This window comes from Ptychodera flava, chromosome 21 (genome assembly GCF_041260155.1).
Source record: "Ptychodera flava strain L36383 chromosome 21, AS_Pfla_20210202, whole genome shotgun sequence".
Classification (NCBI taxonomy): Eukaryota; Metazoa; Hemichordata; class Enteropneusta; family Ptychoderidae; genus Ptychodera; species Ptychodera flava.
This window is the reverse complement of record NC_091948.1, coordinates 18,052,226-18,074,547: the sequence shown is the minus strand read 5'-3', so window position 1 is coordinate 18,074,547 and position 22,322 is coordinate 18,052,226. Positions and strand designations below refer to the sequence as shown.

At 36.6% G+C, this 22,322-nt stretch overlaps 1 protein-coding gene across 1 annotated transcript; it reads right to left on the bottom strand.

The window, feature by feature from the left end:
- Window positions 1–28: 28 nt before the first annotated feature.
- LOC139122232 (mucin-22-like) lies at window positions 29–20,827 on the bottom strand. The gene is made up of 4 exons (XM_070687659.1): window positions 20,798–20,827; window positions 20,587–20,686; window positions 13,387–13,986; window positions 29–1,400 (listed from the first exon to the last, which is right to left on the bottom strand). The coding sequence occupies exons 1-4, from the start codon at window positions 20,825–20,827 to the stop codon at window positions 184–186; spliced, it is 1,947 nt and encodes a 648-aa protein (XP_070543760.1). The 3' UTR covers window positions 29–183.
- Between the last annotated feature and the right edge of the window lie 1,495 nt (window positions 20,828–22,322).

The window sequence follows — 22,322 nt, the reverse complement described above, 5'->3', positions numbered from 1 at the left end:
CTGTCCTTCCATCCGTTTCAATCATCTCAGGTTGTGTTGGTGTGGCTGTCTCCATCTCACTTCCCTCCCTGACAGTCATCTCAGGTTGTGTTGGTGTGGCTGTCTCCATCTCACTTCCCTCCCTGACAGTCATCTCAGGTTGTGTTGATGTGGCTGTCTCCATCTCACTTCCCTCCCTGACAGTCATCTCAGGTTGTGTTGGTGTGGCTGTCCCATCTCACTTCCCTCCCTGACAGTCATCTCAGGTTGTGTTGGTGTGGCTGTCTCCATCTCACTTCCCTCCCTGACAGTCATCTCAGGTTGTGTTGATGTGGCTGTCTCCATCTCACTTCCCTCCCTGACAGTCATCTCAGGTTGTGTTGGTGTGGCTGTCTCCATCTCACTTCCCTCCCTGACAGTCATCTCAGGTTGTGTTGGTGTGGCTGTCTCCATCTCACTTCCCTCCCTGACAGTCATCTCAGGTTGTGTTGGTGTGGCTGTCTCCATCTCACTTCCCTCCCTGACAGTCATCTCAGGTTGTGTTGGTGTGGCTGTCTCCATCTCACTTCCATCCCTGACAGTCATCTCAGGTTGTGTTGGTGTGGCTGTCTCCATCTCACTTCCCTCCCTGACAGTCATCTCAGGTTGTGTTGGTGTGGCTGTCTCCATCTCACTTCCCTCCCTGACAGTCATCTCAGGTTGTGTTGGTGTGGCTGTCTCCATCTCACTTCCCTCCCTGACAGTCATCTCAGGTTGTGTTGGTGTGGCTGTCTCCATCTCACTTCCCTCCCTGACAGTCATCTCAGGTTGTGTTGATGTGGCTGTCTCCATCTCACTTCCCTCCCTGACAGTCATCTCAGGTTGTGTTGGTGTGGCTGTCTCCATCTCACTTCCCTCCCTGACAGTCATCTCAGGTAGTGTTGGTGTGGCTGTCTCCATCTCACTTCCCTCCCTGACAGTCATCTCAGGTTGTGTTGGTGTGGCTGTCTCCATCTCACTTCCCTCCCTGACAGTCATCTCAGGTTGTGTTGGTGTGGCTGTCTCCATCTCACTTCCCTCCCTGACAGTCATCTCAGGTTGTGTTGATGTGGCTGTCTCCATCTCACTTCCCTCCCTGACAGTCATCTCAGGTTGTGTTGATGTGGCTGTCTCCATCTCACTTCCCTCCCTGACAGTCATCTCAGGTTGTGTTGATGTGGCTGTCTCCATCTCACTTCCCTCCCTGACAGTCATCTCAGGTTGTGTTGGTGTGGCTGTCTCCATCTCACTTCCCTCCCTGACAGTCATCTCAGGTTGTGTTGGTGTGGCTGTCTCCATCTCACTTCCATCACTGCAAGTCTTCTCAGCTTTTGGTCTTTCCTCCTCAATCTCAGTGATTTTAGTTTTGATATACACATCATCTGCTGAAGGCTCAGTCACTTCTAAATATAACAGAATTTCCGAACATGAAAAAATTAATTCAAACTTTGAAAATGAACGATGCCTATTGGATATGAGTGCATTGATACATGAAAATGAATTTAAAACATAGGGCCAAAGTCCCTGAAGCTACTATAGACATGGATACAAAATTAAGTATTTCCTGTACTGTATGAAATTATCTCACTAAGGTCATCCTACGGACAAGTAAACTAAATATTAAAGCTGTCTGACCAGCGGTTTGAAAGAACAAGCAACTCAACAGTTGACAGAGCTCTGTTGAGTTATGTAGAGAATAACCTTTTGTGACACATGTATTGATGAAGAAGGTGGATATCTTTGATTAACATTGTGAGTTCTGTTTAATAAGTTGAGACTGTACATACTCAGAGAAAGCACACTGAAGAGACAAAGTTTTGAAACTTAAGAAGTTCAAGGTCATCAAAAGCATTATAAGGAATCATGTTACACTTTTCATTGCACTGTTTACACAGATTGCATAATTGCTATAAATAGCACATGAGGAATCTTTATACAGCCCAGCTTTACCATAAAAACCCTATCACTTTGACCACTCTTTTAATTGACCACTCTATTTTTTTCCTCAAAAAGTAATTTTATTTTATCCTTACCAAGTCAACCATAAATGGAAATTAGAACTTTCTCTATCTCTATCTCTATCTCTATTGACTATTTTGAGCAATTTCTTTTAGATAACATAAAATGGTGGTTCAGAATATGTCAAAGTTGGGATTCAGGAAAGTTGCCTTTACATGTTGTAATCCTCCAAGATGGTAAGCATTTCACTATGAACTGTCAAAAAAAGTTGAACTTTCTGATAATTCCACACTAAAATTATTTTGGCTTTGATGATTTCCTAATTAATTCAATTATTTAAAATCATATTAATTATTTTTTTCTGGGTGAATTGATAGGGTTTATACAGTACAAGAATTACATACAATGTAAGTCAAATTTTGACCAAAAATGACAAAAAAATTCCTTAAAAATACAGATTTGCATATTTCATCACAATTTGAACAAGTCTAAGTTGGGTTACCCCTAGGGACCTGTATACCAAATAACAAAGCTGTCTGACCAGCGGTTATGAAGAAGAAGATTTTTTACCAAAAACACCTTTTTTGGCATTAATTTGCCTATTTTCAACAATATCAAAAAATTAAAAAAATAGTTTCTCAAAATCGTATTTTTCATCTACACAACAAATATCAAATCAGTAAGTACTGCGGTTCTCAAGATATTTGAGTGGACGGACGCCTCACAAACGGACATACATACATACATACACATACATACATACATACATACATACATACATACATACATACATACAGACTGAGACGGCCGCCGGATGATAACCTCCCACCCCGGCGAAATGTCAACCGTGATGTACCATGATCAACAGGGTATTTGATGGTTTTTGATGTTTGACCATGAACTACCATGGTTGGCTATGATATGAGACCACAGTAAGCAGTCAATACCTTGGTCTATCACAGTTGACCACGGTCTATCATCGCTGATCTGTTCATGATTGTCGGCAACCATGGTCAACCATGTTATTTGATGACTGATTATATTTCTGACTATCGTTATCAATGATAACTATGGTTGACCATCGTCCTAGAATGACCAATTTTCTTGATGACCATGTTTTAAATTTTTATTTTGGTTAAATTGTAATATTGCAAAATTCTCTTCAACAAAACATAAAGAATATTTTCAGGCAGTTTAACACATGTGTCCAACGATGAAGACAACAGGATACCAAATATCATAATCACTCAATAAATAAACAAATCGAAGTAAGTTATAGGTGGTATGTACTGTAAATTACCACATAATCCTTAAGAAAAAGAAAAGTCAAAGGATTAATGATTTGAGAAATACTATTTTTTGAAAAAAAAATTAGATAGGTCAATTTGTGGAATGCACAAATTTATCAAACCATTACCTTGGAATATGAAATAAATGTACTGAAAAACATCAATGCATGAAGGTTATTTCTCTGGACATTAATGTTTTTAAATGATAAGTTTCAAAAAAGCCGTGACGAATTTCAGGAAAAGAAACTACAATTTTTTTGTTTGGTTTACAAGTCATACCACTGAATAGCTGCAATGTAGCCCATGGGCCCTGTTCAAGGTTTTTCTGTGTTGCCGTGTAGCACCGAGCACTAAATAAGGCCATTGCCTCAGTCATGTGTCGATCAGAAAGTGTTACTGTCCTACGTTGATACATGCAAACACATTTAGAAAGGTAATTGGCTTAAAATCTGACTACTCACGATAGTTACTTGCATAATCATACATGTCGGAAGGCCATAGAGGTACACTGACTGATTTATAGTGTATAAAAGTTGGCATAAAAGTAATATACTCTCCCATTCTCGCAAAACTAATGTTTGAAAAGGCAGCGGCAGCAGCCAGGAGGTCACAGGTCAAACAGATCATCATGTATTCGAACTTTGACCTTACAACATCACGTGTTGTAAAACAAGACTTCTGATTGGCCAATTTTGCCAAGGTTGCCATTTTGAATTCCAGTGTTGGAATATGTGAGTCTGGATAATCATTCACTCCATTAAGCCACGGTTTTTGGGAGAAATAGTCGATTACTTCTCTCAGTCGACGATGAAGGGAACACAGAAGAGGTTTAGGAGAACAACTGTAATGATTGAAGGACGTTGCCTGCGTTAGACACTTAGAGTTTATGTAAGTTAAACTTCGATCAGTGGATGTCCGTTACTTACAGTGTATGGCCGGCCGTGGACATGTTGAATTTTCCAGCCTTTTCGTGACGTTTCAACTGAGAGTTTGCTACTTCGACACTTTCCACACCTTAGGGGACTATTTCAAACCAACCATGTTCTTTGAGAAGTTGATAACATATGGCGACAAGAAGTGATGTCTGTTCATATCGATTATGGATTGGTATGGTACTTATGGTAGCAACTCTACTGCATGCAGTGCATAGGAATAACATAGTATAAATCGGACATGATACAGTTTTATTCTCGTCTCAGGTGCCGATCATTCGATGTCTTAATGATGGAAGAAATGTTTTCGGACTTGATACAACTACTCTCTTTCCAAGTAGTGCGGGTGGTGGCATGGTTTGTACTGTGATTCTTTCTTGTGCAAGTTTTACTGTTCATCAGCTCTTACCATGAAGGACACCACAGACTCAGCTGATCCTGATTTTTACATGTAGCAATTGAACATTGTTTTACCATGATGCCTTGTTTATTTTGGCTGAAACTCAACATCTAATGATAAAACATCAAATCAAAGTTCTCATGTTTTCCATGTACACTTCATTTTCAGGAAAGGCATTTTGAAATATATAAAGTGAAATTTATTTGTCAACAAACTACATGTACAAAAATTGCAAAGTTTTGAATAAGTTTTTCATAGTTAAATTTTTATATATATATGTGAATTTAACATAACATTTTTTAACTGATCAGTTTCCATTTGATACACGTTTTAAATATTGTGATCTGTTGATCTTACCGTTCCAGGTCTTTCAAAGGACAGATTTTGCATTTTTTTGTATATTCCATTATCAGATTGCACTTAGTACGTGTAATCCAAAAAAGATATCAACAAAAGTACCAGGAATTTATAAATATTATTCTTCTACAGCGAGGGCACGACTTATCGGAACACCAAATTAGGTAATTACCCAGCAACTTAGCTGAGCACTTTGCAATTTGACCTGGCATTTACCTAAACAAGAGTCTGTTTTATTGTCTGAAGACTGATAAGATATCCACCAAACTCAGCAGGCAGCTCCCACTGAGTAAACTGATATGCCTACACAGGAACAACCCATTTTCAACTGGCATCTAGTTCATGGGAAAATTGTGAAAAGGGGGAATAAATATTATGATGTAACACAATCTATTGTACTCATTTTGTGTCCTGGGCCTGAACCTGACAGGTTTTGCCTCTGTATGTTATTTGGAATTGAAACATCGCAGCTTCCCTTGTAAATCTAGAGTTACAAAACTCGTCAATTTACCACCTTCCATGAGCCCACCCACCAACGTTGATGGAACAGTCCATTTTTATCATATGATTGGATGGTTGCTCTGACAGTCAGTGTTTCTTCAATGTATGTAATTGTGATTAAAAAACGGTAATAACATGCATATATACAAAAACAGGACACAAAATGACAGCGGCAAATCATGTTTCAGTTACACTTTACAACATTTTCTTCCGGCCCTCAAACTCTCCCATCAACTACATGATGCAGCTGCCAGTCAAAAATGTTTTTTTGCAGTGTAGGCATATCAGTTTACTCAGTGGAGGAGCTGCCTGCTGAGTGTGGTGGATATCTATCAGTCTTCAGACCATAAAACATACTATTGTTTAGGTAAATGCCAGGTCAAATTGCAAAGTACTCAGCCAAGTTGCTGGGTAATTACCTAATTTAGTGTTCCGATAACTCGTGCGCCAAGTGTAACACTAAATTCAATATTGGTATATTTTTATAAACAGTTACATGAACTCGTTAAAAATTTGTGATGTTTCACTTTGTGATGACGTATCTGTATAATCTGTCAAAGCATTTTTAAACAGACAGAATTTATCAACAGACTTTCATGTATAATTCATTTTCCTAAAATGTTGGTTATTCTTCCAACATATATAGATATGTTTTCTACTAACATTAATATTTTGCATTCAGTATCCAGTATAATAGATCAAAGTACAAACGTTTTTATTTTGTATCTTACTAATATTACAATGAAAACATATATTTAACAGCTCATTTCATGTTGAAACTACAATTATTGTATGTTCATAATAGAAGAGATATTTGTTTTATTGTACAGTAATATATTGTTTTTTTAATGAAACATTTATTGCCTGAGAAGGTTTTTCTTTTACAGTCAAGTGTGATTGAATGTGTCCACTGGAATGAAGACGTGTTGGAAGTATATCCTCTCAACTTTTTCATGGCTGTTCAGACCTTCTGGCATCTGTATACATGACTCCAAGGTGAATTTTAGAATCTGCTGCTCACAAGGTAAACGTATCAAAAGAGTTACTGGGTACTGGGTACATTTATATGTCACTTTAGAAAACTATCATTTGTATACAATACAGGGGAAGAAGCAGCACAATGATGTCATGTACCACATGCTGACTGTCAGAATTGCTGTGGAAAAGACAATGTCAGGATTTACAATAATCTGAATACCGTGAAATATTACAGGTAGTGTGTATGCTGTTGTTGAGCCAGCAGTTACCATGCCTTTCATATGAACCCCGCCCCCTAATCTTCATGCACACTCCATACAAACAAACACAATTTAACTTCTACTTCTCTGTGCAAATATATTTTTTTACTATTGCCCAAACTTGGTGCAAAGTTCATAACACTCTTAAAAACCATGGTCACCTGTCATTGACCACGGTGGTGGCTGTGGTTGATCATGATTGACCATGAGTTTTGGCCATGTTTGACCATGTTAGACCATAGTAATTTGTGCCATTTAACAAACATGGTCGTCTATGGTTGACCGCGGTCATATAGCCATGGCTGACCATGGTTTTTTTGGCAATGGTTGACGATGGTAGACCATAGTAATTTGTGCCATTTAACAAACATGGTCGTCAATGGTTGACCATGAATTAACATGGTACACCATGGTCATATGACCATGAACTAACATGTTAGTTCCTGGTTGACCATGTTCACTTTCGCCTGGGCAATAGCTTCTATAGACTATAGTCTATAGTAGCTAAAAATTACCAGTTTTGGGTTTTGAACAACTAAATGAAATTGCAACGGCCCTTCTGTACCGTCGTTATTTTTCCTGGGTACATTTCAAACAATAAAAACATATTACACCCATTGAAACAGATTAAAACAAAGTCTCTCCACTACTCAGTGAAAGACACTAAGGGTTGCCTGATTGCCCAAGGCAAGTGAAAGTCGCATTCGGGCAAGTGAAATGCCGATGCCACTTGCCCGACGGGACAAGTGAAAAAATAATTACCTAGAAATCAAATCCATGAGATAGATTTTCTGATGTGGGAACACCGACTTAAACAACAAATAATAATCATTTTATGTCATTGTGAGGACTAGGATAACATTTTTCACAAAATTGCATGATCATTTTCAATAAACAATACCATCGGTTAATTACCGTACGCTGGTTTAGCGTATGTCGACAAAGTTCCTTGCCCTCACAAGAACAAGTTTATGGTGTCACATGCTGTACGATCAAAAGAACATACAAAGTTTTTTTGTTTTGTATGAATGTTTACGACACTATAAAAATAACATTAGGTAGCGAAAATTAGCACCAAAAAATAGTACTATTTACTAAAACATACTCTACAATGCAATGTTCAGTTCAGTGTCTGGCATTCACGGGGGTCATTGTGAAAGACTGCATGCAAAGATGACAGCCTGCATGGTCACAAGCAAGCTTTGGTGTCAACGGGTCCAGTCTTTGAATTTTCAATGAACACTGACTTATTTCTCAGGTCAATGAACCAAAAGTTACTTGCCCGTGGCAACCAACCTCTCTGTTTGTGAATTTTCCCATTCTAAAATGACTTTCAAGAAGCAATCGGACCGAATTTCACAGAAAAATTCAGCATCACATCCCAAACTCGCCGACACCCTAAGTTGTTGATTAAAAGTTTACTTAATTTGCGCATGAGCATTAAAAAGACCACTGATTTGCTCTTCGAACCACATAATTTTACTGGGCAAGAGGTTTTCCAATTCAGACAAGTGAACTAAACCCGGCAAGTGGATAAAAAAGAAGTGTCTTTCCCTGCTACTTAGATTGACCGGGGGAAATTTTTATAGTGATTTTGTAGGCAGCAGTATTTTCCAGTTGCTGGTCAGTTCAAGCCATCTTAGTCACTGACATTACACTGAAATCTTAACCTTTTGAGCGCCAAAGTCAATTTTTGTCACCTTCAGAAAATATACCCAAGTCAATTTTGTTTTCATATTTTTGTCAAAATTTTTATAACAAACTGTAGCCAATGAAATGTTATGTCTATTTGGTCCAAAATTATCAAAAAATTACAGAAAAATTCATAAAAATTGATAAACATGTTGCACTAAAATTTTGGTGGGAGCAATTACAGCACTCAAAGGGTTAAAATGTCCATAACAAGAAACATTACTCGGAACATCAATGTTATAAAATGTGTAATAATTCAATCACAAAAAGTTCAAGAGTTTTAAAGGGAAGACTTTTAACCAAATTGTAGCCTTAGAATTTATCTAGTAGTGACATCACTTTCATTTCAACCTCCAAAATAAATTCTCTTGCTCTACACGGACCACAACTCTAAAATACAAACCCTGAGAAGTAGAGATACATAGTCTATCACATGATTGGTTATGCACCTGATAAGTCATGATGGCAGGTAACAGTTTCCGATATGTGAGCCATCATCATACATAAAGTTGCATTATGGGAACAATCAGAAGCCAAAGAGCATAACTACAAGATTGTTGATAAGTGAAAAATTTTGTTAAACTGTAAGACATCAAATTTTACTTCATCGGAAAAACCAAAAACAAAAAAAATCATGATTGCTGTTTTAAAATGTATGAATTGGCCTGTCAGCCTCTATGGTAGCTGTAACACTTGGATATAGCTGTCCCAATGAGTAATTTTATTTTTTTTTAATAGCTAATCAGATGTCCACAAGAATGTGTCTTCATGAAAATTGATGTGCTCTGCTGGTTGTGTCATGTACTGAACATGTGAAAATTGTGTTTCTTGCCAAAGACAAACAAAGATGATATTACTGGTAAACTTTCAGTAGTTTTAAAAGGTATTCTGAGTTTAAGAATATTTCTACTTGGACTTTGAAGGAGGGTTATATATCGTACGATTGATTTGGATAGTCGGTTGGATTAAATAACATATGTACATTAAAGGGTGCTGGTTGTACTGTTGTACTACCCAAAATATTATTTCAAATTTGATTGCATTGATGATATGGACACGTTTTGTGATGTAAAGTTGTTCTACAGCCTTGCTAATTATATGTGAGAATTAGTAGATGAGATTGTTATAAATGGCAGATGGTATTGTTTTGCATTGAATAGAGACATCTTATACCGGTACAGATAATTTAAGTAATGATAAAGCTGTCACAAAATTCACTGGTAGTGACAATAATGTAATCATGCAGGACCATCTAGTCCTTAATATTCAAGATGGTATCCATTTGCATCAAATGTATAAATGGATACAATGTTGTATTTTTAAAGGGGAAGTTCACCAAGGATGATTTTTAGTCCCACAGACGAAGGCGGGGGGACTTATAGATTGGGTCATGTCCGTGCGTGCGTGTGGTGCGTGCGTCCTTCGTGCGTCCGTCCGCCGTGTCACACAGATATCTTAGACATGCCATGGTCAATTTCTTTCAAACTTTGCACAATAATAGTACCCTACCTAATACAGATGCACGTCGATTTGTTTCACAATGCGATCAAATTTGGCCGTGTTAGAGGACTTTTTAGTTTACACCTCCATAGACTCCCATGTATAAGGCAGTCTCCATAGACTCCCATGTATAAGGCAGTCTCCATAGACTCCCATGTATAAGGCAGTCTCCATAGACTCCCATGTATAAGGCCAAGAAAAATAAAAATTTAGTTTCTCATCCTATTCATATTGCAAAAAGGATGCAGTGACACAGTTTTTAGTCCCCACAAATAAAGTCCAGGGGGCTTATAGATTGGGTCATGTACGTCTGTGAGTCCATCTGTTCACACAGATATCTCAGACACTTTGACAAAATGTCACGTGACCTTGGTGACCTTTGACCCCAAATATACATATTTGTCCATAACTCAGTAACCACAATGGCTATATCAGAATGGTATGATGGGACACCTTATGACGCCACATATTGTACCTCATTAATTATGTGCATATCTAATTTTGAGTGACCCAATAGAGCTAGAGGTCTTATGTGTTGGTATATAGGGATAACTTAGCAATACAAATTTTTTGACAAAATGTCACATGACCTTGGTGACCTTTGACCTCAAATATACATATTTGTCCATAACTCAGTAACAACAAGTGCTACACCCTTCATATTTGGTATGATGGGAGACCTTATGACGCCACATATTGTACCTCATTAATTATGCACATATCTAATTCTGATCAAGCCAATAGAGCTATATGTCTTATTTTTGGTATATAGGGATAACTATAGGATAGAATTTTTTGACAAAATGTCATGTGACCTCGATAACCTTTTACCTAAAATATATGTTTATGCCGATAAATAAGTAACCACAAGTTCTATGTCCTTTATATTTAGTAGGATGGGAGACCTTTAGACAACACACGCTTTGGTCAATCTTGACGGGTGCGGCTAGCTGGCAGGGTACGCTTACCCATTCCGGACACCTGGTACCACCAACTATTTCGTGGTTCAAGATGGCCCCATTGCCTTTAAATTTGTCATCATCGTGTATGTTCCTTGGACCTGGTAAATTTCATAGTTTACATTGAATGATAACGATTATTGGACCTGATTTGATGTCTATTACCATCATTAATTATGCACATATCTAATTCTGGGCAAGCCAATAGAGGCTGGAGTCCTGATTTAGCAGCAAGGGATTAATTAGCGGTACCATTTTTTTGTTTCAAAATGTCATGTGATCTTGATGACTTTGACCTTTATTATACATATATATGCATAACCTTTGCTGAAACTGACAAAGAAACAACTTCCAAACAAAGACATTACACTTTGTTAAGTTGTCTGCAACCCCCATCTGTATCACAGTGATTTTAATCCAGACCCACTTTTTCAACAGGACTCTCAAAGTATCAAAATACCCTTGAACAAGTGGGGACTATGTCATTGACAATGACTTGTTACATATGTGCTAGCTTTGTGGCTCACTTCACCCCGGGGAAAGCTATTTTCGCCATTTAAAACTCGCAAGATATTTTACAAAAACCGATAGAAATAGTACAGGAAGTTGCCAATGTAATTTGAATCATGGGAAAAAGCGCCAAGCTTGGAGCTTGCATAATGTGATAGGAATGGACCATTTTCCCATGGGTATGGCATCGTCCACTCACCAATGCTTAAACCAGGCTGTGCGTATTTACATAACTTTTGTTTATGCTGAGTATCCTTGCATTAAACGATGATTCACTTATAATCATAGACAGTGGAGGGGGAAGAGTGTCTATGTTATAATATACTGTCCACTGTCAGCTGATTCTGTGTTGCTGTTTACTACCGTGTAATTGTGAAGATGGTCCCTTCCATATCACATAATGGAAGCTCCAAGCTTGAAGCATTTTTCCCATGATTCAAATTACATGGGCAACTTCCTGTACTATTTTTATCGCTTTTTGTAAAAAATCTTGCGAGTTATAAATGGTGAAAATAGTTTTTCCTGGGTAAATGACTACAGAGCTACCACATGTGTAAAAATCATCCTGGTGCAACCTTCCCCCCCTTAAAGGGGAATTTTCACCAAGGATGATTTTTACATATGTGTAGCTCTGTGGTCATTTACCCCAGAAAACTATTTTTCACCATTTTAACTACTGACCAAGATTTTCTAACGAAAATGATTAAAAATAGTACAGGAAGTTGCCATGTAATTTGAATCATGGGAAAAAAGCCCCAAGCTTGGAGCTTGCATCATGTGATATGGAAGGGACCATCTTTGGATGGGTATGGCCCCCACATTGTCCACTCACAGTAGTACAGTAGTAAACAGCAACACAAAATCTGACAGTGGACAGTTTATTATAAGTGATTCACCGTTTATGCAAGAATACTCAGTATAAAACAAAAGTTATTTTAATACGCACAGCACAGCTTGTTTGAGCCTGGTGAGTGGACAATGCCATACCCATGGGAAATGGTGCCTTCCATATCACATTATGCAAGCTCAAGCTTGGCGCTTTTTCCCATGATTCAAATTACATGGGCAACTTCCTGTACTAGTTCTATTGGTTTTTGTAAAAATCGTTCAAGTTATAATGGCGAAAATAGCTTTACCGGGGTATAAGTGACTACAAAGCTAGCACATATGTAAAAATCATCCTTGGTGAACTTCCCCTTTAAGGACCAGATGGTTAGGGATGATTACATTGTAGCTTTGTCAATACTTGTTTTTGTGACGTCACCACACCAACGCCCCACCCCGACCCCCTATTTATTACTGATATCTGGTTATCCTGAACATTGTGAACCAAAATGTTTTCTACATCTACAAATTCCCTGGCATCATCAAACTTAAATAATAATAGGAATCCATGATGTACTCTGCTTCACCTTGTACATTCCGGTAATGCCATGCAAAATTATGGTACTTGTCATCAATTATGGGCAAAAAGGGGTAGATTACTTTTTTAACTATGTGTACCGGTATGGTGTACTGAATGTTATGCATGTCTGTGCCACCAGATTGGACACTATATAACCGGCAGTTTATTTGTTTAACTACTGAACAGCTAAGATGATAGCTTATCCTTATTCTCTCAATCATCCAACCAATTTCCTGTTTGTTCTAACTGTTTGATAAAGAAGTGGCAGATGATGGTCATTGTAACTTAAACTACTTTGTTCAAAATACAAATTGAGCTTGTCCTTGTAATTTTGCTCATGATAGTAATTTTTCACTAAGAATGCCATTCAGAATCTAATTACAAAAACACTTTCTTCTTGAACTTTTTTTTATAGGGAAATGACAGGATGATTATGATATTCAGTGTGCATGTCAAGCAAATTTTACACAACATTGACTTCAAAGTGTTCTCTTTGGCTCAAGAAAAGTTTATATACGATATGTATGCATATGATAAGGTAAAGAGTAGTTTTCAGAAAAAGCCATATCTGACATCATTTGCATGGTGGCACGAACTTCTTATAAACTGACAAACAAGCAAATTAAATTAAATAAAGAAATGCTCACCCTTGTGGACTATTTCAGAAGGAATAATTTGCTCACAAAGTTGAAGACTCTCTGCTATTTTCTTCTGCAGTTCAATATCAGATTGTGCATCGGATAACTGAGATAGTTTTGTTTTCAGTTCAGTTATAACTTTGTTTTGTTCTTTAAGCTTAGTTTGTAAATCTTCAATATTTTTGGGATCTAATTTTTCCAATTTAGCTGTAAGTGTATGAATATCACTTAGTTGTGTAGAAACTACTTTTTCAGCGCTATGGCAACGCTGCATGTACACCTGACACTGCTCTTCCAGGTGTAATTTTTCTTGTACTGCTTCTGCCAATTTGGTTTCAAGAATGTGTTTTTCTGTCCAACCTTTCTCAAGCTGACTTTGTAAAGATGCAAGTTTGGATTCTGATATGTGGACTTTGGACTGTGCTGTGTGAAGCTCAGTTTGTAAAAACTGAACTTGAGACTCTGCTAATGCAGGGTATCTGATGTTAGAATCTGTGAGTTGTTGTTTACTGGGTTTGATTTGTTGTAAACTTCTAGCCTGTGACTCTTGGGCTCCTGTGATTGGCTGAGTTAGTTCACCATGTTGGGTGATGCATCTTCCCTCAAATTCTGCAATGAAACATATTGTATGACAACTGCTGTTATATCAGATTTCTGTCAAAGGATAATGATCTGCCTATTGTAACGTTCATTTTGTGTACCATGTTTAAGGTTTATGACACCACATCCTGCATAAAAAAGACAGCATATTATGTTACAACAGTCAATGCTTTTAAGGAGTATTTCATGATGTAGTAAAGTTTATGATTCATGTAATTTATGTTTTGCAGATGCCTACACTGAATCCCTAAGGACATACCATGGAAAATGATTCATACCATATTTCATGCTGTTCTTTGATGTGAAGAATGTCTCATTTCTTATCAGTGAAGACCAAATCCTCATCCTTCCTACCAGAAGATTGGGTAATAGACATCTCACTCTTGCAAATGCTAGACTTTTGATCCAATGGATATTAATAGTTTCTATGCCACTATCATCACTCCTTGAAGCATATACCAGTACATTGTACGTCTCAGCTTTGATGTATACTGGTACATTGCTCTGATAGAGTTTTGCGTGACATTTGATTGCAAGTACTGGTATGTGAATGTGAGTGCTTCATGAACCCTACAGTGTTTGGAGGGGTCACAGTCAGAAAAATTGTAACAACTTAGCTCATTGGTTGAACCACTCTTTTTTGCTCACGTGTTTACACACGTGGGCATATGTTGCAGCGATGTCTGTCTGTCTGTCCGTCTGTTGTTGTGTGTGTGTGTGTCTGTCTGTCTGTCTGTCTGTTGGTCCATTATCTCAAAAACGGCTTATCAGATCAGAATCAAATCTGGTACATATATTCAGTTAGCAAATGGCAAGAACTGATTAGTTTTTGGTGGGTGTGGCTTGCATAGTTTTTGCTCATTTGCGTAATTAGTGATTTTAGAAAAAATGGATATATATTAAAAACGACTACACACAATTTGATGAGATTTGCTACAAATGTTGATCACACCAAGATATATCAGCAGTGGGAACCATTAAGGGTGACATGAAAGATAAATGCTAATTTGCATATTTAATGAACTTTCCTAACTAGGGATATATGTCTGATTTGACTCGATCAAAATTAACCAAACTTGGTATGTATATTAAAGATACTATGAGTTAACATTATTGAAAGTCATTAAGCGTTTTAACTTCAGCCAATTCCTAATTTGCATATTTCATGAACTTTGTTAATTAGGAATATATATTTGAAATGACTGGACCAAAGTTGATGAAACTTGCTACATGTATTGAAGCCACTATGATACAACATTTTTGAAAGTCATTAAGCATTTTTACTTCAGCCAATTCCGAATTTGCATATTTAATGAACTTTCCCAATTAGGGATATACATCTGAATTAACTTGATTGTAGTTGTTGAAACTTGCTATATACATAAAAGATACTGTGATATAACATTATTGAAAGTCAAAAGACATTTTACTTCAGCCAAAACCTAATTTTAATATTAAATGAATTTTCATAATTAGGGATATTTATCTGAATGGACTTGATCAAAATTGATGAAACTTGCTATGTACATTAAAGACTCTATAATACAATATTATTGAAAGTCATCAAGCATTTTCTCTTCAGCCAATTCCTAATTTGCATATATAATGAACTTTCCTAATTAGAGATATATGTCTGAATTGACTTGACCAAAGTTGACAAAATTTGCTACACATATTGCAGATACCATGATACAACATTACTGACAATCACTAAGCATTTTTACTAAAGCCACTTCCTAATTTACATATTTAATTAACTTTGCTTATTAGGGATATATACCGGGATTTACTTGATCAAAGTTGGCAAAACATGCTATGTACATTGATGATTATACCAGGTACTAGGTCAAAACAATATCGAAAGTCATTTCACATTTTCATGTCAGCTAATTTATAATTTGCATATCTAATGAGCTTTCACAGCTCGGCATATATGGCTTGAAGGACTTGGCCAACGGTAATTACACTTGCTAGATAAAGTGGTGATACAATAAGAGCAGTCAAGTAACTTTAATATTTTTATTTCAGCTAATTACATATTTGTATACTTCATGACCTTTTAGAATTAATCGGCGGTGATTATTGTTCATTATGTTGATCATAATAATTTCAATGAAGTTGCAAACATGTGGCAAAGGTTCAAATTTACACATAACTTCAATATATAATGAAACACGTGAGCATTTACAGTTCATATCTGGTTAAAGGTGGGGATTTGGCCAAGCGGTTTTGACAGTGATGTCTATGCTTGGTGACTCACTGTTGCACAGTAAGTGAGGCTACCCACAATTCTCTATGATCTGTACACACGGAGATCACTCACTTGACTGAAGCAAATTTCTTCTGTACACAGAACAACTCGGCCCATATTTCAAAATTCCAGCGACATAGTTCTGATAATCATAATTTTCTGATTTCTCACTGTGAATAATGAGAAGATCAATTGAGCCCCTTTTCCGCAGTGGAGATAGCAATTTTTTAATTTTCTCGACATAGATTTTTGACAGCCATACACAATATTTTCAAGAAAACTAGGGAATAAGTGGCATCTGTGTTGGTAAAAGAAAGGGTATTGATTTTTTAGCTCACATTTGGTATACCAATGTGAGGTTATCGTATAAGCTGAATCAGTTCATTTGCATCCGATTGCATGTATGTATGTATGTATGTATGTATGTATGTATGTATGTCCGTCCATGTCAAAAACACCTAAACCGCAGCATGCACCTACTGTCTTAGTATTTGGTGTACAGGTGCACCTAGGGGTGGAGATGTGAATTTGTTCAAATGAACTTGCCAGTATCAAAAATATGCAAATGAGGGGAAAAAAGGAAAAAACATGCAAATTGCTAAAACTCTGTAACCGTTGGTCAGATTGGGTTGAAACTTGCTGTGCAGGTTCCTTTAGGTATTTTAAATAACATGTTTAAAATTTGGGATGAAATTTGCATGTTTCTATTTTTGGGGTAATTTTTTCAGTTTTAGTCAAAATATGTTTTTTCTCTGAAATCACTCATCTGATTGCTTTGAAAGTTGGTATACATGTTCCTCAGGATGACCTCAGTCAAATTTATACAAGTTAAATTGAAATTTTCATATTTGTAATTTTGGGCCAATTTTCCGAATTTTTGGTCAAAAATGTTTTTATTCAAAAAACTAAAAATCTGATAGCTTTGATACTTGTATACAGGTTCCTAAGGCACGGGCACTCTGTTGTTCTGAATTGATAGTCTGAATAAACTAAGCAGCTTATATGTAAATACGAAGTATGATGATAACTGTGTAAGAAATTTATAACAGAATGCCGCTCAGATTGAAATGCTACTTAGCTACAAAACCAGATCAAGGTCGAACGTGTCAACGGGAACGTCACAAGCGACCACATCGACCGTATTCTTTCGATGCTAAACGTCGCGGTGAACGACGCACGCATATATACGCGTACTATAGGTACGCGCGCGACCTGCACTGTGTCGTTTCACATGATGATATATATACAAAAGGGTATGCAAATCATTTCTGGAAGATATTATTTACCGATGAAGTTACCGATGAGTGAGTCGAATTCCGTCGCGAAAACGACGTATGAAATTTGAAATGGCATCGTAGCACACATCAAGTTATGAAAATGATAGACATGTAGTAGATATTCGAAATATGACCGAGAATAAATGCATCGCTAATCCTGACTATGTGCGTTACAAATTGCCGTTATCCGGTAGCGACTTTGGATGTTCGAACGTCGCAAAATACGCTAATATAGCAAATGCCGTTCTGTGGTTTCGTCATGCGCAGAAGAAAGGACATATTTTTTATTTCTCTTCGTAGTAAAAACCTTCCAATATAATATTCCAAAGAAGAACATTTAATTTTTTTTCAGTTTTAGTGAAAGCCTTTCGATAGAACCCGAAAGATTATTTCAAATGTGCATTTCTTTTTACTCAGTCTGTTTTGGTCGAACGGAACGTGAACAAGCCTTGCAGGTCAAGGGTTACATTTTCACATTTTTTTCTTTGTTTTCATTCTATATTTTACTTTCTATCGTCAGTGAGTTACATTTTAAAAATAAAAAATTTGTTTACCTTTTGCGGACGTTTTAGAAGGTAATAGTATCTGTCCCCCCTGTCCCCCCTTTTTTGTAACGCACATCGTCAGGTTCCATGTTCATATGAGCATACCCTTGTATATATATACATCTCTGAGGCCGGGACAGCAGACGACAGTTCAGAGGCGCTCGCGTGCATAGCTGTCGTCGCGTGCACGTTCCATTCCAGCCACCGCGCTCATGTACACGGCAGTCATAGCAACGTACCATCGTCATTCTACGCGCTTCATGATTGCGGTAAATACGCGCTGGTAAGAACTCTGCCGTGCATGCCGCGGTGCAGAGAGACCGGGCGTGAGAAAGAATAATCAGTTAGGTGAACAAGCAGAATGCGACTGTTTCTTTTGTATTAATAATACCTCACTTTTTTTAGGCTTTTATTTTTTTTTAAATCACGATGTAAGTTCTCCAGCGGCAAACGGAAACTAAAATACGAAATCATGTTTTACACGCTTATACACCATCATTTAAGAACAACAGAATGCCCGTGCCTAAGGTTGATCAAAATCAGTTTTTTGAATATCATGAAGATGTCTCGAATTTTGTATTTTTGCTGAAGTTTTGGTTATTTTTCTCATTTTAAGAAAAATTTCTTCTTCTCTAAAACCACTTGCCCAATTGCTCTCAAATTTGAATTGGATGTTTGCAAGGGTGTTACCCTTCTAACTGTTGAAATTATGACAAAATTGGAAATATTACTGTTTTGGGGGCAATTTTTGTCATTTTTGGTCTAAAAATCTTAACAAATATTTTCTTTTTAAAGCCCCTGGACAGACAGCTTTTATATTTGGTGGACAGATATCCAGGGTGACTATAGTTAGATATGTGGAAATTGTCCTCAAATATACATATTTGTATTTTTAAGACAATTTTGTCATTTTGGTCCAGAAAACTTGTTCTCAAAATTACTTGTCTGATAGCTTTGTAATTTGGTACAAAAGTCCTGAGGATGTTTTTAGATAAATTTTCTGCTCAAAGTGTTGGGAAACCCACACATTTTTATATTTTAGGTAATTTTCTCAGTTTGTGACCTTAAATGACCTACACCAACCCAGGATGTTGTGAGAGAGTTTCGAAGGCTGTGAACATAATTTTGTCATATTTAATATCAATTTGTAGTAAAATTTGATCCAGAAAATAAACTTGAGATAAATTTTTCATTGAGAATCAAATTTTGCAACTTTTGCATGTAAACACACAAGAACTGATGAGAAATTTGGATCCAGGATAATTCCAGATGTCGTAACCCCCCCCCCCCCCCAGTGGAAGGCATTTCACTATCTGTAACTGATTTAAGTGCTGTTTACATTCAAATAATAGCAGTCATAGCATTAATTAAAACATCCCCAAGGTTGTAAATATATTTCTGCCAGCTGGTCTTGTATAACAATGGTCAAATAGGGATGGAACATTTGATATTCAGGAGGGGTAGGGGCTAGAAGATTGATAAGGTAGCATTACTTTTTACCAGATCCCTTGTACATTTTTTCCCACTCTTTATTTTTTCCCCACTCTCCCACCTGTTCTTTTTGTCAGGCTTCTCTGGCTAATTTTTTTGTTGACATTTGCTTATGTATGTAGGATCTGCTTGTCCCATTGCTATAGAAGTTGATATGCACGTTCCTAAAGATGACCTCCAGTACCTAAGTTGGAGACCTTATTTGCTTTTGTCATTCTTGTTTTCTGGTTTAAATATTCTTGAATTTACCAATTCAAACCGAATGTGAGCACTCTGTCTTTGTTGGTATTTTTTTAAATGTTCGTACCTAAGGAAATTTGCATGTCCTGACAGGTGGTTTGATGAGAACATCTTAGTTGCTGAAAACTTTATCTTGACAAGTGTGCAATTTTAAGCACCTCCAAACATTGACTTCTCATTCAATTTACTCTTGAATTTTAAATATAATCAATAATTTTTGAACATAGTTTTAACAAATAATCCTGAACTTAAATTTCAAGTTAAAAATTGTTAAGAAACTAATAAAATTGAATAAGCCTTTAGCAAAAAATCTCTGAGTGAACAGATCAAGGGGAATTGTGGGTAGCCTCACTTACTGTGTGTTGCCTTACGTTGTGAGCTCAAATCTGATTGAATATCTACTGAATTTGAACACTGGATGGGCACAAATCTCAGTGAATTTTAAGTTTTAGATCAAAAAGCAACAATATTATTAGCTTTCGCTATCTGTTACTTAAGAGAAAATATGGCCATACAGAAGTGAATGAGGTACATATATAGTTTCTTTTATAATACCCAGTTAAAACACCCTGATAGTTCTCCTGTTTTAATTGTCATAAAATTTTAACAATGACATTTTTATTTTATAACAAAGTTCCACATGACCAATGTATAGAAGAATGGCTCAGAAAATTTATGATGTTGAGATATTGTTATGTAATTTGCCAATTTATGTGTCACAGGGCTATTATTTAAACAATTCATGAAGAGTAGGTGATCAATTTTCAGAAGCCAGCTAGGTCTAAGATTTTATCTGTACACTCACCTTGTTCCAGGCTGGTCTGGGATATTTGTTCAGCAACTTGATCACTTGCTGTGACAACAACTTGATCACTTGCTTGCTGTGACAAGGGAGGTTCTTCATCCTAAAACACAAATCACATACCTGTATATCAGAAAAGACATATGCAAACATATTCCCCAAACTGACGTAACAGCAGTTTGCCACAGCTTTCACATTTCCTATGTATCTCTACCATTGTTGCCATATGTCTGTCAGATACCATATTGAAATGTCAGATAGCATGATGAACATGATATGATGTGGTATTCAAAGAACATATCACCTCAGAATTCTTAATGACATTGGCATTCAGTCAGTAGCATATTAGGTCAAGATATAGCACGGCACAATTGATGCACAACATTTTAAGGTCTACATGCATTCTACTGAATATATACATTCAAATAAATACGGTAGTTTGTTGCAGTTCAATATCAGAATGAATTGCTACAAGCTACCGTATTTATTTGAATGTATATATTTGGGATATTTGTATTTAGGATGAAGAGCCTCCCTTGTCACAGGAAGCAAGTGGATTCAATGGTAAGAGAAAATATATCATTGGTCTTTGACCTTCAAAGTTAATGAAACAAAACAATAACACCATGATGGTAAGTAAATAATTAAGATTTTTATGATACTAGTAGGTGAAGTATGCCAAATTGTCTATTGTTGGTTGAGAGAGATTGTTGGCAGTGCTAAAACATGACCTAAACTATATATGGAAATATAAGGTAATGCTGCAACAGTAAACTATGACATAACACAGGAAAAATTAAGAGTTAGAAAAAATAATTATGATTTAAAGTCCATGTTTGGTATATATTTGAAATGCATTTTTAGGACATGCCCAGTGTGGGTATGATCAATTCACCATTCAAAAACAAACGTTTAGTGGTCTGCCTGAATGCTACTGTGGAATGCTACTGTCATGACTGAGCACACAATGTGATTTACATTTATACCCACTGTTCAGAGTAATCAGTACAAGGCATAAATTTTCATTCAATGATACTTGCTATATGCTGAAGTTTGCTTTCTCATTTTTTGGTGCTAAATTTAAGTGAACATGCAACCATTTTAAAATGCAAAAAGCCCACATGTTGATGATATGTATAGCAGCTGCAAATCCTCCACAAGTGAGTATACCAGTACACAACAAAATCGGGTAAATCTCTTCATGTGGCACTTCTTTGGCACACCTTGCCATACACATCATGCTTAAATATCATATTTGTCTGAATTATGGGTTATCTGCTCAAGGAATTCAGTGAGACCCATGATATATTTTCTCTTACCTTTGAATCCACGTTAAATTGACCATCTTCTTCTTTTTCATAATGAAATGTAAGAGGCTGAATTCCTCCACCATCTCCTGAAAGAAAAAAAATGAATTGTTTCAGCATGTAGTCACTTTATATCTGACTTTAAAATTCACAGAGTGTTTACAATTAGGAGGAGGGCAAAAGAATTAATTTTGGTCAAGACATTTTTAAAAGTGCTAAGGTGATGTAGCGTACCTGTTTATTACTTCAAAATCATATGACAGTTTTCAAAATCGTAAGCAGCTTTATGCCAATTTTAACAAAGACTATAATAGGGGAGGTATATCTGGCAGGACTTTAAGAAAATGTAATATTGACTATTCAAAGACATGACAGACAGTAGCAAGTGAGATTCAGAAGTTTCTTGTCAGCTAATGGATAACTTATATATTT

Coding starts and splice junctions, on each gene's coding strand:
- LOC139122232 (XM_070687659.1), bottom strand. CDS start 20,827: ATGGTATCTGACAGACATATGGCAACAATG. Junction 20,687..20,797: donor ACAGACATATGGCAACAATG/GTAGAGATACAT, acceptor TTTGTGTTTTAG/GATGAAGAACCTCCCTTGTC. Junction 13,987..20,586: donor CCAGACCAGCCTGGAACAAG/GTGAGTGTACAG, acceptor GTTTCATTGCAG/AATTTGAGGGAAGATGCATC.